The 15,966-nt window shown below is 44.0% G+C and overlaps 1 protein-coding gene and 1 long non-coding RNA gene across 4 annotated transcripts in view; one reads left to right on the plus strand and one right to left on the minus strand.

The window, feature by feature from the left end:
- GRM5 (glutamate metabotropic receptor 5) overlaps window positions 1-15,966 on the minus strand; it is a 597,259-nt gene that overhangs the window by 60,239 nt on the left and 521,054 nt on the right. For both annotated transcript variants that reach the window (XM_043876471.1, XM_043876463.1), the window contains exon 8: window positions 13,265-14,204. In XM_043876471.1, the coding sequence (XP_043732406.1) occupies window positions 13,265-14,204 (940 nt within the window). The remainder of the gene's footprint in view (window positions 1-13,264; window positions 14,205-15,966) is intronic.
- LOC122676914 overlaps window positions 1-15,966 on the plus strand; it is a 262,627-nt gene that overhangs the window by 55,597 nt on the left and 191,064 nt on the right. Inside the window, exon 1 of one of the 2 annotated variants that reach the window (XR_006335661.1) lies at window positions 2,919-2,982. The exons of the other annotated variant lie outside the window; for it this stretch is intronic. This is a non-coding gene — a long non-coding RNA (uncharacterized LOC122676914). Of the gene's footprint in view, window positions 1-2,918; window positions 2,983-15,966 lie in introns of those variants that run through there. 2 annotated transcript variants of the gene reach the window in all.

The following is a 15,966-nucleotide window of genomic DNA, read 5'->3' on the forward strand; positions in this document are numbered from 1 at the left end:
CCTGGCCCATAGCACGTGCTCAGTAAATGCAATTATCCACTATCGTTAGTCCTTCTTTTTTCATTGTCAAATGCCAGTGTATCTCAGACATCATTTTTTGTTATCTGTCCATCCATCCAGCCATTCATTCGTTGATTTAACAAGTGTGTTTGCACACTGACTATGTGTCTGGTACTGTGTTGGGTGCCAACTACACAGAAAATGAGTAAGACATGGCTCATGTGCTTAGTCAATTCTTGATATTGTGTGTACACGTGCACACATGCATGTGGGTAAGGGTGTCACAGTTAAGCAGGTAATAATAACAAAGATGATAAATTCTGTGTAGGGAGAAGCTCATTTGGATTGTGAAGAGAGAGACCTAATGCCCCTGTAATGTCCCAGATGGTCAGGGCAGAATTTCCAGTAGAAATGAAACCAGATCTGAAAGAGACACATGCACCCCAATGTTCATCGCAGCACTGTTTATAATAGCCAGGACATGGAAGCAACCTAGATGCCCATCAGCAGATGAATGGATAAGGAAGCTGTGGTACATATACATCATGGAATGTTACTCAGCCATTAAAAAGAATTCATTTGAATCAGTTCTAATGAGATGGATGAAACTGGAGCCCCTTATACAGAGTGAAGTAAGCCAGAAAGATAAAGAACATTACAGCATACTAACACATATATATGGAACTTAGAAAGATGGTAATGATAACCCTATATGCAAAACAGAAAAAGAGACACAGATGTACAGAACAGACTTTTGGACTCTGTGGGAGAAGGTGAGGGTGGGATATTTTGAGAGAACAGCATTGAAACATGTATATTATCCAGGGTGAAACAGATCACCAGCCCAGGTGGGATGCATGAGACAAGTGCTCGGGCCTGGTGCACTGGGAAGACCCAGAGGAATCAGGTGGAGAGGGAGGTGGGAGGGGGGATCGGGATGGGAAATACATGTAAATCCATGGCTGATTCATGTCAATGTATGACAAAAACCACTACAATGTTGTAAAGAAATTAGCCTCCAACTAATTAAAAAAAAAAAAAAAAAAAAGGGGTCTGAATTGGCCAAGTGAGAGCTGAAGGTGAGTGGGGCCAGGTATACTTAATATCAATGGGGCCACCTTGATAGAGGCCTGAAAGCTGGAAACTTGTGAGCAGGTCAGTATGGAAAGTCAAGCGGGGAGGGGTGAGATGCAAGGCCGGCCAGGGAAGGGGTTGTGATATTAGCAGGGGCCTTCCCTGCCAGGAAGAGAGAGCCCTTCTCTGTCCTATCTTAGCCAGTAAAGAAGTCCTGAGGACATCTAAGTAGAGATTGAAATGTTTAAATAATTTTTATCATTTGAATTGGTTCCTTTGGAAAGTTTTGCTGATTCTTAACATGTACAATTTACTGCTGCTACCTTTGGGCCCCTCTGTTCCCCTGTAGACTCTTAGTAAGTACCCTGTATCCCTTTACTGAACTTCAGTCTATTCAGTTCAGTCGCTCAGTCATGTCCGACTTTTTGCGACTCTGTGGACTGCAGTACGCCAGGCCTCCCTGTCCATTACCAACTCGCGGAGTTTAATCAAACTCATGTCCATCGAGTTGGTGATGCCATCCAACCATCTCATCCTCTCTCATCCCCTTCTCTGAGCCTTCAATATTTCCCAGCATCAGGGTCTTTTCCAATGAGTCGGCTTTTTGCATGAGGTAGCCAAAGTATTAGGGTTTCAGCTTCAGCATCAGTCCTTCCAATGAATATTCAGGAAGTGTTGATTTCCTTTAGGATTTGACCGGTTTGATCTCCTTGAAGTCAAAGGGATTTCTAGAAGTCTTCTCTAACACTGCAGATTTGAAAGCATCAGTTCTTCAGCACTCAGTTTTCTTTATAGTCCAACTCTCGCATCCACACATGACCACTGGACAAACCAGAGCTTTGACTAGACGGACCTTTGTCAGCAAAGTCATCTCTGGGTTTTAATATGCTGTCTAGGTTTGTCATAGCTTTTCTTTTAATTTCATAGCTGCCAGTCATCATCCACAGTGATTTTGAAGCCAAAGAAAATAAAATCTGCCATTATTACCCTTTTTCCCCCTTCTGTTTTCATGAAGTGATGGGGCAGGATGTCATGGTCTTAGTTTGTTAAATGTTGAGTTTTAAGCCAGATTTTTCACTCTCCTCACCCTCATCAAGAGTCTCTTTTGTTTCTCTTCATTTTTTTGCCATTAGGGTAGTACCATCTGCATTTCTGAGGTTATTGATATTTCTCCCAGCAGTCTTGATTCCAGCTTGGGATTCATCTAACCTTGCATTTTGCATGATGTACTCTGCATAGAAGTTAAATAAGCATGGTGACAATATATAGCCTTGGCATACTCCTTTCCCAATTTTGAACCTGTCTGTTGTTCCAGGTCTGGTTCTAACTGTTGCTTTTGACCTGCAAACAGGTTTCTCAGGAGGCAGTTAAGGTGGTCTGGTATTCCCATCTCTTGAATAATTTTCCACAGTTTGTTGTGATCCACAGAATCAAAGGCTTTAATGTAGTCAATGAAGCAGATGTAGATATTATTCTGGAATTCCCTTGCTTTTTATATGATCCAGGGGATGTTGGTAATTTGATCTCTTGTTTCTCTGCCTTTTCTAAAATCCAGCTCATACATCTGAAAGTTCTTGGTTCACACACAATTGAAGCCTAGCTTGAAGCGTTTTGAGCATTACCTTGCTAGCATGTGAAATGAGTGCAATTTTGTGGTAGTCTGAACATTCTTTGGCATTGCACTTATTTGTAATTGGAATGAAAAACTGACCTTTTCCAGTCTAGTGGCCACTGCTGAGTTTTCCACATTTGAGGGCATATTGAGTGCAACATTTTAACAGCATCTTTTTTTTTTTTTTTTTAGGATTTAAAATAGCTCAGCTGGAATTCCATCACTTCCACTAGCTTTGTTTTTAATAATACTTCCTAAGGCCCACTTGACTTCACACTCCAGGATGTTGACTCTAGGTGAGTGACCACACCATTGTTGTTATCCATGTCATTAAGACTTTTTTTTTTTTAAAAACAGTTCTGTGTATTCTTGCCACCTCTTCTTAATCTCTTCTTCTATTAGGTCCTTACTTTCTGTCCTTCATTGTCCCCATCTTTGCATGAAATATTTCCTTTGTATCTCTAGTCTTTCCCATTTTATTGTTTTCCTCTATTGCATCGTTCCCTTAAGAAGGCTTTCTTATCTCTCCTTGCTATTCTTTGGAACTGTACATTCAGTTGGGTATATCTTTCCCTTTCTTCTTTGCCTTTTGCATCTCTTCTTTTTTCATCTATTTGTAAGGCCTCCTCTGACAACCATTTTGCCTTCTTGCATTTCTTTTTCTTTCAAATGATTCTGGTCACCACCTTCTGTACTATGTTATGAACCTCCACCCATAATTCTTCAGGCAATTTGTCTATCAGATCTAACCCCTTGAAACTATTTGTTACTTCTACTGTACAATCATAGCAGATTTTATTTATATGATACAGGAATGCCTTAGTGGTTTTCCCTATTTTCTTCAATTTAAGTCTGAATTTTGCAATATGGAGCTCATGATCTGAGCAACAGTAAGGTCCTAGTCTTGTTTTTGCTGACTGTATAGAGCTTCTCAATCTTCGGCTGCAAAGAGTATAATCAGTCTGATTTCGGTGTTGACTGTCTCATGATGTCCATGTGTAGAGTTGTCTCTTGTTTTGTTGGAAGAGGGTGTTTGCTAGGACCAGAGTATTCGCTTGGCAAAATTCTGTTAGCCTTTGTCTGCTTCATTTTGTGCTCCAAGGCAAAACTTGCCTGCTACTCCATATATCTCTTGACTTCTACTTTCGCATTCCAGTCCCCTAAGATGGAAAGGATGTCTTTTTTGGTGTTAGTTCTAGAAGGTCTTGTAGGTCTTCAGAGAACTGTTCAACTTCAGCTTCTTCAGTATTAGTAGTTGGACATAGACTTGGATTACTGTGATGTTGAATAATTTGCCTTAGAAATACACCAACTTTATCTGTCATTTTTGAGATTGCCCCCAAGTACTGCATTTCAGACTCTTCTGTTGACTATGAGGGCTACTCCATTTCTTCTAAGGGATTCTTGCCCACAGTAGTAGATATAATGGTCATCTGAATTACATTCACCCAGGGCTCTCAGGTGATGCTAGTGGTAAAGAATCTCCCTGCTAATGCAGGAGACGTAACAGATGCGGGTTTGACCCCTGAGTTGGGAAGATCCCCGGGAGGAGGAAATGGCAACTCACTCTAGTATCTTTGCCTGGGAAATACCATGAACATAGAAACCTGGTGGTCTACAGTCCATGGGGTCACAAAGAGTCCAACTGAGCAACTTAGTACATATGCATGTACCTCTTAAAAATAAATATGTGTATGCATGTGTATGTTCCTTTTCAGATTCTTTTCTGTTGTAGGTTATTACAAAACAGTGAGTAGAGTTCCCTGTGCTATACAGTAGCTACTTATTGCTTATCTGTTTTATATAGTGTGTATATGTTAATCTGGATACTTTTAATATCTCATTAGCTAGGTTATGAAACTATTGTGTACATACACAAAACAACCCTCATATCCCCAGGACCTAGCACAGTGCCTGGCAATCCTCAGTTCTCAGTAATTGCTTGTGAATAAATAATAAATGAAGAAGGAGTGAGGAATGCATGCTAAATGTTCTGAGTCCAGATGAGGGAAAGTCTGTGAGGTAGTTTAATCTCATAGGGTTTCATTGCGGAACCTGGGCCTTGGAAGATAAAAAAGATCTGGAGAGAGAGAAGGAAGGGGCAGACAATTCTAGAGAGGGAGAATCAGCATGCAAATCACTTCATCAAGACGAATCACCACTTAATGAAATCTAAGCAATTGGAAATCTTCAAAGCTCTGATAGTTGGATATATTGGAATTCACACAAGAGAGCCAATTTTCCGGGCAGACTGTAATTCCGGCGATGAATGTGAAAGGGCTTAGCTGGTTGCTTAGAAAATAGCCTAAAGTGGGCCTTCACGACAATGTTAATTAGACCAAAGTTAATTAGTTAATTAAAACAGAAGTGGCAAATGATAGTTTCTAAAATTAAGGTGGAGACAATGCTAATGTCTCTGCCACCTGACCAGAATCCCTGGGGAGGGTTTTACCTTCAGAGAAAATGTATCATTTAGGGCTCTAGGCCTCTGTCATTCACTTAGCCACGAAAGGCCCACTGCTTCTCACAGCCTCAGCTCCATGACCCTGGCATTTCTGACTGTTGAAGGGCCAGAACTTTAGACTCATCAGATTCAATGCTTTATTTAGGTCAGAACTGGCTTTGTGTTCATTTGTCAATTTGCAGCTGAAGTGACGGCCCTAAACAGAAGCATGGCATTATCTTCCTGACAGTGATTTGACGCTCACCATGTCGTGCTGGAAAATTAGGGTCTAGAACCAAAATGTTAATCACAGGGACCTCTATACATTGATGGCACAAATAATACATTTCTATATATAGAAAAAATCTGTAGTGACTCACTCTCTTTTAAATAAAAATCTCCCCTTGCTATTTCAGTGAACTGAATGACTGACTCCAGGCACTTTTGTTTTTTGTGCTCTAGGATGAGCCTATTTAACTTCTCAGGAAACTTCTCGATCTGTTAGAATTAGGCTCTCTTCTTCCCTTCAGTGCTCAGAGAACAAAAGTGATTCTCTCCATGATCAGAGGTGGAATTGGATCTTTCTAGCTCCTTCTCACTGAAGATAGGAACTATTCTTCAGGCCCCCTGAACCATTTCTTCTTCTTTGGTTATGGTGATGGTTTCCAAAGAGGATCCTGCTTGTAGTATCAACTCTCCAGAACGTTAAGAGAGTTACTTGAAAAAGTAGTGTTATGCTCAGTAAGCTTGGGAAGAAATGGAAAAGAATTAACAAATGAATGATTGGTGTAAACACTGCAAGGCTTCTCAGTGTTTATCTCCAGTAATAGAGTTTTTTCAAGCTTGTTTGACCAAAAACTTTTGTTCAGGGAACGGTTTGTTACACTAGCTTACCAAAGAATATATTCTGGGAAATTCTCTGCTCTGAAGCCAAAAAGCTAAGGCCTGAGTTAAAAGCTGCTCCATAACTTACTAGTCATGAGACTATGGGCAAGTGTTCTACCCACTCTAGACCTCAAATCCTTCATTTGAAAAATGGGAATAATTATTGCTTCTACTTTAAATATTTTGTGTTGTTGCTCAATCACTCAGTTGTGTCTGACTCTTCGTGACCCCATAGATTGCATCATGCCAGGCTTCCCCGCCCTTCACTGTCTCCTGGAGTTTGCTCAAACTCATGTCCGTTGAATCAATGATGCCATCCAACCATCTCATCCTCTTTTGCCCCCTTCTCCTCCTGCCCTCAAATCTTTCACAGCATCAGGGTCTTTTCCAGTGAGTCAGCTCTTTACATCAGGTGGCCAAAGTATTATGTGACCACTAGACAGTTCTATTAGTGTTACTCTGTGTGTGTGTGTGTGTGTGTGTGTGTGTGCACGTGCACGCACACGCTCAGTCACGTCTGACTTTTGTGACCCCATGGATGTAGCCCGCCAGGCTCCTCTGTCAATGGGATTTCCCTGGCAAAAATACTGGAGTGGGTTGCCATTTTCTCCTGCAGGGCGAATATTCCTCACCCAGGGATTGAACCTGCATCTCCTGCATTGGCAGGTTGATTCTTTACTTCTGAGCCACCTGGGAAGCCCATGAGTATTACTACTACTGCTAAATTACTAAGTGCTGCCACTATCCATGGTAGACACTACTCTTTGTATCCAACAAGCACCTAACACCTCCTCATTCCCTTTCAGTTTCCATAATAGAAGATGTGAAAACGAAATGAAACACATGCTTTCTTACACTCTCTTGCAGCTGCTGCTGCTGCTGCTGCTAAGTCACTTCAGTCGTGTCTGACTCTGTGCGACCCCCTAGACGGCAGCCCACCAGGCTCCGCCATCCCTGGGATTCTCCAGGCAAGAACATATAGAGTGGGTTGCCATTTCCTTCTCCAATACATGAAAGTGAAAAGTGAAAGTGAAGTCGCTCAGTCGTGTCCCACTCTTAGCGACCCCATGGACTGCAGCCCACCAGGCTCCTCCATCCATGGGATTTTCCAGGCGAGAGTACTGGAGTGGGGTGCCATTGCCTTCTCCACTCTTGCAGCTAGGGGTAGTTATTATATGAGATCGTCTAGGCCAATAAGACCTAAAGGCAATTCTTAGGGGACTCTGAGAAGAATACTGCTTTCCCTCATAAGGGGGTGCCATGCATGGAGCTCTTGCATGTACATCAGTAAGAGGCCTGAAGAGGTTGGCTTCAGCATAGGTGAGTGCTGGAGGAATGCCAGGAGCAGTCTAGCTTCATACTTTTTGTAACACGTGGAAATGAAAAGCAAACAAGCCATATAAGTCTCTGAAAAGCAAGTTTACTTGCAGCTGGACACTCTTCTAAAAGATTTATCTACCATCTATTGAGTGCTTTCCTTGTGTTCCTAGGAAGCATTTAATACATATGAATTTGGACACTCCTCACAACACTGTAATACCATCTCATAGGTGAGGAAGCAGACTCAAGTACCTTGTTCAAATTCACACAGAGGCTGGACTAACCTTTGGAAATGTAGTCACTATAACCTCAGAAGTTATTAATGTTTCTCACTTTAAATTGAGCTTCCCTGGTAGCTCAGACGGTAAAGCGTCTGCTGCAGTGCGGGAGACCCGGGTTCGATCCCTGGGTTGGGAAGATCCCCTAGGGAAGGAAATGGCAACCCACTCCAGTACTCTTGCCTGGAAAATTAAGCAGTTAGTGTCCTCTTTCAAAACGGAACCCATAAAAAATTTTTTTAAAAAAATAAAAAAACGGAGCCCTTACCGTCTGCCATGAGATGTGGAAGAGACATGTATAAGCCTTTTCAGAGACAGGGCCCACACCCAGTGCAGATTTACGGCAGCCTGTGTGGGTTTACGGCAGCCTGTGTGGGTTTACAGCAGCCTGCCTCTCCACACACCGGATGGAGGGGAGCAGAGCCAGGCAGGCCTATCATGGCAGCTTCTCCCCAGAGACTGACATCCACAGACTTAGGTTACACTGTTAAGCTCACTCTAGATCCCAGTAGTGGGCTCATTGGCATATTACAGGATGCAAACCTGAGAAGCGCAACTAATGAAGGTAATTCAGACTAAAATGTGAAAATATTTGGAGCACCCAAGTCCACTTGTTTGCCTATAATTAAGCCCCAGTGTGACAGGTAAGGTGATACACACTGGCCTCTAGAAAACTATAAAACGAGATAGAAATCCATACATAAGCAGTTATGTCTACAGTGTTCTGAACTATTGATTTTGGGCCACAGAGAAGGAATACTTAGTTCGAGGGCTCATGGGAGGTGCAGAGGAATTTTTGTTGATGTTTAGTTGCTAAGTCATGTCCAACTCTTTGTGACCCCATGGACTGTAGCCCACCAGTCTCCTCTGTCCATCGGATTTCCCAGGCAAGAATACTGGAGTGGGTAGCCATTCCCTTCTCCAGGGGATCTTCCCAACCCAGGGATGGAACCTGTGTCCCTGCATTAGTAGGTGGATGCTTTACCACTGAGCCACCAAATTTCAATTTGGATCTAATTTATTTCTTAGAATTATAGCTTCAAAATGGGGAGCTGCTGTGGAATATATGTGATGCAAGGGTATGCTAGCTTTCTCTGACTTTTCGTCTTCTTTATGTCAAAAGCAGATTCCAGCCTGAATATCTTGGTTAGTGACAGAAAAAAGTTTCTGTATAATCAGAGTGTAGCCTATCTCAGCTATAATCACATAGACAGACCAGCATTTGCCAAGACTGCATACAGAAAAGTCAACACTAGCCAAAGTTCCCTCTGTAACTTCTTTGATATACTAATACCCAGATGTACTGACTGCAAAATCTAATCATTAATAACTACATGACTCCATGGGGGAAACAAGTTAAAATACTGCCCCAAATCTTGAGAACTCCTATTTTGTATGGACTTCCCAGGTGGCACTGTGGTAAAGAACCTGCCTGCCAGTGCAGGAGAAGAAAGACGTGGGTTTGATCCTTGGGTGGGGAAGATCCCCTCGAGAAGGGCATGGCAACCCACTCCAGTATTCTTGTGTGCAAAATCCCACGGACAGAGGAGCCTGGCGGGCTACAATCCATGGGGTCGCAAGAGTCAGATATGACTGAAGCAATTTAGCATGCATGCATGCATTAGCATTATCAGTAAATTTTGTTGCTTTTGTTGCCATTAGAAATGAGATAGTTGAAAACAGTAATCTAATGTTACTAGAGGAATGTTAGAATTATAGCAAAACATGATATCTGTGGATGGGATTAATGATCCCAGTCTTGAGCAGAAACTGATGACCCTGGAAGTGAGCACAGAGGTTATCTGTAATACAGATCACTGCAGGCTTGAGCCTGCAGTTAGAAAGTTAGATCCACTAGGGGGCAGTAGTGTGCACACTTGAAGACAAGCCAAAAATAGCTACCACTTTACTACCTTCTCCAATCCATTCATTCAACAGACATACCAAGGAATGATTACTGAGTGTCTTCTATGTGTCAAGCACCCTTCTCAGTACTTCTAGGCACTGGAGGCACAGTGATGAACAAGGTAGACAAGGCCTCCATTCCCAAGCTTACCCTGCAAAGGCTGTGCTCTTTAGTCGGGCATGCAGCCGGACAAGGTGAAAACAGAGATACTGGCTGGAGCAGGCCCAGGCTATATAATCAGTATATCTATAGGTCTGTCCTGCCTTTTATGATGCTCTCTTTGTTATTAAGATTGTCCTTATCGCATACCCGACACAGACACTTCAGGTGTGGAAAAAGTTAAGTTAGTATACGCCATTAAAGTAATGCTCAAAATTCTCCAAGCCAGTCTTCAACAGTATATGAATCAAGAACTTCCAGATGTTCAAGCTAGATTTAGAAAAGGCAGAGGAACCAGAGAACAAATTGCCAACATCCGTTGGATTCATAGAAAAAGCAAGAGAGTTCAAAAAAAACATCTACTTCTGCTTTACTGATTATGCCAAAGCCTTTGACTGTGTGGATCACAACAGACTGTGGAAAATGCTTCAAGAGATGGGAATACCAGACCATGTGACCTGCCTCCTGAGAAATCTGTATGCAGGTCAAGAAGTAACAGTTATAACCAGACATGGATCAACAGACTGGTTCCAAATTGGGAAAGGAGCACGTCAAGGCTGTATTTTGTCATGCTGCTTATTTAACTTATATGCAAAATACATCCTGTGAAATGCTGGGCTGGATGAAGCACAAGCTGGAATAGCGATTGCTGGGAGAAATATCAATAACCTCAGATACATATATGACCGCACCCTTATGGCAGAAAACGAAGAAGAACTCAAGAGCCTCTGGATGAAAGTGAAAGAGGAGAGTGAAAAAGTTGGCTTAAAACTCAACATTCAAAAAACTAAGATCATTGCATCTGGTCCCATCACTTCATGGCAAATAGATGGGGAAAGAATGGAAACAGTGAGGGACTTTATTTTTGGGGCTCCAAAATCACTGCAGATGGTGATTGTACCCATGAAGTTAAAAAACGGTTGCTCTTTGGAAGAAAAGCTATAATCAAACTAGACAGCATTTTAAAAAGTAGAGACATTACTTTGCCAACAAAGGTCTGTCTAGTCAAAGCTATGGTTTTTCTAGTAGTCATGTATGGATGTGAGAGTTGGGCCATAAAGAAAGCTGAGCACCAAAGAGTTGATGCTTTTGAGCTGTGGTGTTGGAGAAGACTCTTGAGAGTCCCTTGGACTGCAAGGAGATCCAACCAGTTCATCCTAAAGGAGATCAGTCCTTTAGGAAATCATTGGAAGGACTGATGCTGAAGCTGAAACTCTAATACTTTGGCTACCTGAGGGGAAGAACTGACTCATTGGAAAAGACCCTGATGCTGGAAAAGATTGAAGGTGGGAGGAGAAGGGGACGACAGAGGATGAGATGGTTGGATGACATCACCAACTTGATGGACATGAGTTTGAGTAAGGTCTGGGAGTTGCTGATGGACAGGGAAGCCTGGTGTGCTGCAGTCCATGGGGTCACAAAGAGTCACACATGACTGAGCGACTGAATTGAATAATAATAGCAAACACTTCAGTAGTACTTGCTATTGTTGTTTAGTCACTAAGTCGTGTCTGACTCTTTGTGACCCCATGGAATGTAGCCCAGCAGGCTCCTCTGTCCCTGGTACTTACTGTGTGGCCAGCACTTAGGTATATTCACTCATTTAGTCTTACAACCGCGATATGTCATATGTGTCTCATTCATCAGAGGCGGAAGTCGAGGCACCACAAGCTCACGTGACTCGCCTGTGGTTGGTCACACGGCTGGTCAGCGATGCCGCTGCCCTTCAGTTCCGCGCTGCCCAGCTCTGCACTCCGCTACTCCCAGTAACGTGTCCACTGCCTGCCTGGCCTTTGCACACGCTATTTCTTTCACTCTTGACAATTCTGTGAGGTCGGTGATAGGATCTCAATATGGCAGAGGAAGAAACTAAGGCTCAGAGAGAAGAAATGGCAGTGCTCGTGTTCAAACTCAGGACAAGCTGGCTTCAAGGTCAGTGCTCTTCACCACTGCTGTACCCTCTCTCTAAGGAGCCTGCCCCAGTGAGTCTGGGGGTCCTTAGGTACAGACTCACAACTGTCCCTGCAGCAACCCGTTTCTTTCATCTATCACGATGCCCTGGGAGATTATATTTGAAGAGAGAGTTTAAAGAAAGGCTGATAAAATGAAACCTTGGCAAAATAAATTTTCTAAGACAAAATAAAAGGCTTATCATGCAGAGTTGCAGAACAAGAATGTTTGAGAGGAGTCAGGAAGGTAGACGGAACGTATGCCTGCAGTTAGATATATGGAAGGTCTTCTGTGTATAGACCATGGCATTTCCAGGATTTATTGAAGTAGAAGAGGTTATTTTTACCAAGGCTTGCAAGTTAGTTGAATTCCTTTCACAGTATACATGGAAAGAGATGAGAGGCATACAGGAATCATAAGAGAATTGAAAGAGGCAAGGAGGCAAGCTAACAATGCAAATGAGTTGGGCCGTGTGGATAAACTCCAAGCATTTTGTGAAATCTGTTTTAGTCCTCAGCAGACACAGTACCTTTACCATCACCCGTCATTCAGGCTTTGATGAATTAGGGCTGACTGGAAAGTAGGACTTTTCATGCTGGCTAAATGATGGGGTAAGAGAATTGTTCAAGGATTCGTGTTTAGCTATTTATCTTCCGTTTGAAAAGTATTTCTCTCCCACTTGTCTATCTAGATTTTCGGAAAATTCTCAAATCTCTGTAAGAGTTAGCGGATGATATTCTGACTGGTTCTTTTGAGATGTATTCTTAAATGTTATTCCCAGTAACAGTCTATGTAGCCTTTTTGACACCTCTAAAATAGTTCTCAAGCCACTAAGATGATCTCATTGCCTTTTGAAGTGCTTTAGTCCCTCATATTGGGGGGGATGGGGTGGGAAGCCTTGGCTGTTGGCTTCAGATTCTTTTCTGATGGCGGTTGGCCAATAACTGTTACCTGGGACACTGACCTTGGCAGGTGGGGTGGGACAGCAGGGAGTGTGGGGAACTGGCTGCTTGTTAAGGCTGATTATATGCAAAGCTACTCTATTCTTCTGCCCCTTTCAGCTCCTTAGACATGTCCCAGGAGTTCAAGTTTCCCCTTAAGAATAAAAAGACCAGTTCTACATTCTGGCATCTTACGGGACAGGCAGTGAAGGGTTCCTCTGGGCTCGAGAAAGAGTGAGACCCATGTAAGTGCAGACGTGTAAGGCTCTTGGTGTTCTGCTCTCTACACACTCTTTTCTGCTCCATTCCAGTGAATCAGAATTTAGTCCACAGTGGATCTCTGTCCGCCTCAGGACCCAGACACCTTACCTTGCCTTACTGACTTAGCTGTGCCCTCCCAGTCCTTCTGACCTCACTTCCCTTTGCCCTAAGTCTTTGCTTTTTTTTTTTCTTTATCTCAACTTTTAAGATTCTAGGCTTAGGCTAAGTCACCAGGTCCCATATCCATTTATAGGTCCGTATCCAATTCCTTCCAGGAAAACCATTCCAGGCGGATGTCCAAAACCCTTAAGCAGCACCCCGCCTCCCCTAGTTTTAGTTGCTCGGCTATTTCCCATGTAAAAGCCCCAGGAAGCAAAGGCCACTGCTTCGGCCACAGGTGCCAGGCCCCCCGCCCCCGCCCCCCGCGGGTTTTACCTTAGGGTTTCCCCAGAGGAGCCCCTCCTCTTCCACAGGTTGACCAGGCTGCTGGACCTGCTGGCGGCCGAGGAGGACTTGCCGTCGCCCACGTGCATGCGCACCACGGTGGACGTGGTGAAGGCGCTGCGCACGTTTCTCTCGGGCTTGGCCAGGATGATGTAGACCTTGGGCACGAACATGCAGCCAAGCGCCACCGTGGCGCTGAGGCTGACGGAGAAGCACATGGTGATGATCTTGTAGTTGCTGCCGAAGTAGATGGGCACAAAGGCCAGCCAAATGATGCAGGTGGTGTACATCGTGAAGGCGATGTACTTGGCCTCGTTGAAGTTCGCCGGGACGTTTCTGGTCTTGAAGGCGTAGAAGGTGCAGCTCAGGATCAGCAGTCCGTTGTATCCGAGAGGGGTGACGACCCCCAGGTTGGTGGTGTTACAGATCAGGTAGACCTCTCGGATGCTCGGGTAGTCGTGCATTATATCCGGAGGCTCCATGATGAACAGGGCGACGATGATGCCCAGCTGAATGCATATGAGGATGAACGCAATCACCAGCTGGGCGCAGGCACTCATGAATCGGGGCTTTTTGGTGCAGATCTTCTTCTTGCTGCCTGCCAGGATCCTCGCAATCCGATTGGTCTTGGTGACCAGAGCCGAGTAGCTCATGGCTGGGGAGAGACCAATGCCTATTCTTTGCAGGTAGCAGTAAATCTGTTTGGGCTTCGCAATGAGGCAGAAGGTACACAAGTAGCCCAGGCAGATGCCAGCGAGGATAATGTAGCAGAGTTCCCTGCTGGAGGACTTGACTACCGGCGTATCTCGGTAGATGATGAAGATCGCGGTGACAAACAGGGTGGCCAGCAGGCCCAGACAGGCAAACACCACGGCTGCGATGGGCTCGGGGTCACCCCAGCGGAGATACTGCACTGGGATCAAGTCACAACCTGCAGAGACACAGACACACATTCAAGACGAGGGAAGAAATGTGGATGTGGGTCACTGTGCCTAAGGTACAAGCAGGTGCTTGTGGCTCTTTCGGTTGGTCTCCAGTCGACCCTTTTAACTTCAGTATCCTATACTGCTCCTTTCCTCAGATATTCAGTCATCAAATATTTATCTTTGGATTATGAAATCCATACTTTGTGACAGGAGCTGTTCTGGGTTCTGACAACAAAATGATAACGTATTCCCTACACTTAAACAAACGTGGTGGGGAAGGGGGGCACTTTTAAAGACTCACAGGTGGGATAAGGGCCATGTTGACAAATAGCAAGGATCTTGACTCCATCTGTGAGTAGTAAAGCCTCCTTTAACAGGAATGAGCGAAGGAAGGCTTTGCGGTTTGGCTTCCTTTGTGGATTTGGTTGGTTTGGCAAACACAAGTCAACTGTACGGAAAGAGCTTGGGATCATGGGAGGAGGTCACACACAGTAATGTGATGAGTGGCCTAATATAAGCCTGGGATGTAGGCAGGAGGGGATCTTGGAGGGCAAAGAGTCTTAGATCGATGGGAAGTCATTGGAGGGATCTATGCAGAATAGAGGAATGAGGTGGTCAGATTTGTATGTGTGTGTTTTAAACATTCTTTGGATTGCTGTGTAGACTTTGGATGAGATAAAGGTGTAGAAAGATTTGAGAATTATTTGAAATGATACAAACTGTTTACGTGGATGAGAGGGTATGTGAAAGGTAAAGGCATCGAGGATGACCAACATTGGAACCATCTATGCTGTCTTTGACTCTGCTGCAAAAAAGTACAACAATTTGGCAACATTTGGGTTATGTGCCTTCTTTTAAAATGTCTTTAGGACAGTGATTCTCAAACTTGACTACACACTGTAATCACTTAGGTATTTTTTAAGAATACTGTGACTTAGGTTTCACTGCCAGAGTTTCTGATTTCACTGGCCTGGGCATCAAGATTTTTAAAAGGCACTCCAAGGGCTTCTAACTGTGCAGCCAGAGTTGAGAACCATTGCTCTAGAAGAATCATTCCTGTCAATTAGATTTTTAAAACAGAATTGAGATATTTTTATTGAGTGAGTAGGAGAGGAGTTGGTTTTCCCTGGTGGCTCAGTGGTAAAGAATCTGTCTTCAGTTCAGGAGACCGGGGTTTGATCCCTGGTTTGGGAAGATCCCCTGGAGGAGAGCATGGCAACCCACTCCAGTATTCTTGCCTGGAGAATCCTGTGGACAGAGGAGTCTGCATGGCTACAGTCCATGGGGTTGCAGAGAGCTGGAGATGATTGAAGTGGCTAAGCAGCCACAAGAGAGGAGTTAAGTAATCTGGAGCGTCAGACAGTTCAGCAGTGTAGCGGAGATTACTGCTGCTGCTAGGTCGCTTCAGTCCTGTCCGACTCTGTGTGACCCCACAGACTGCAGTCCACCAGGCTCCACCGTCCCTGGGATTCTCCAGGCAAGAATACTGGAGTGGGCTGCCTTTTCCTTCTCCAGTAGAGATTACTAACTGCCTGCAAATATCCATTCTCCCCTTCTTCCTCAGCAACTATCTCCAGTTTCATTTGAGGGGATAAAGGATGCAACTAAAATGCCACATTTGCCAGCAGCCTTTGCAGTCAGAGGTGCCATGTGACTAAGTTTTAGCCAGAAAAATATAAGTAGAGAACTCCTTAGAGGAAAGTGATTCATATTGGAAAGTACCTTTTGTGCCCTTCCCTGCTTTCTCCTTCTGTTGACTGGACTATA

The sequence above is a fragment of the Cervus elaphus genome, chromosome 2 (genome assembly GCF_910594005.1).
Source record: "Cervus elaphus chromosome 2, mCerEla1.1, whole genome shotgun sequence".
NCBI lineage: Eukaryota > Metazoa > Chordata > Mammalia > Artiodactyla > Cervidae > Cervus > Cervus elaphus.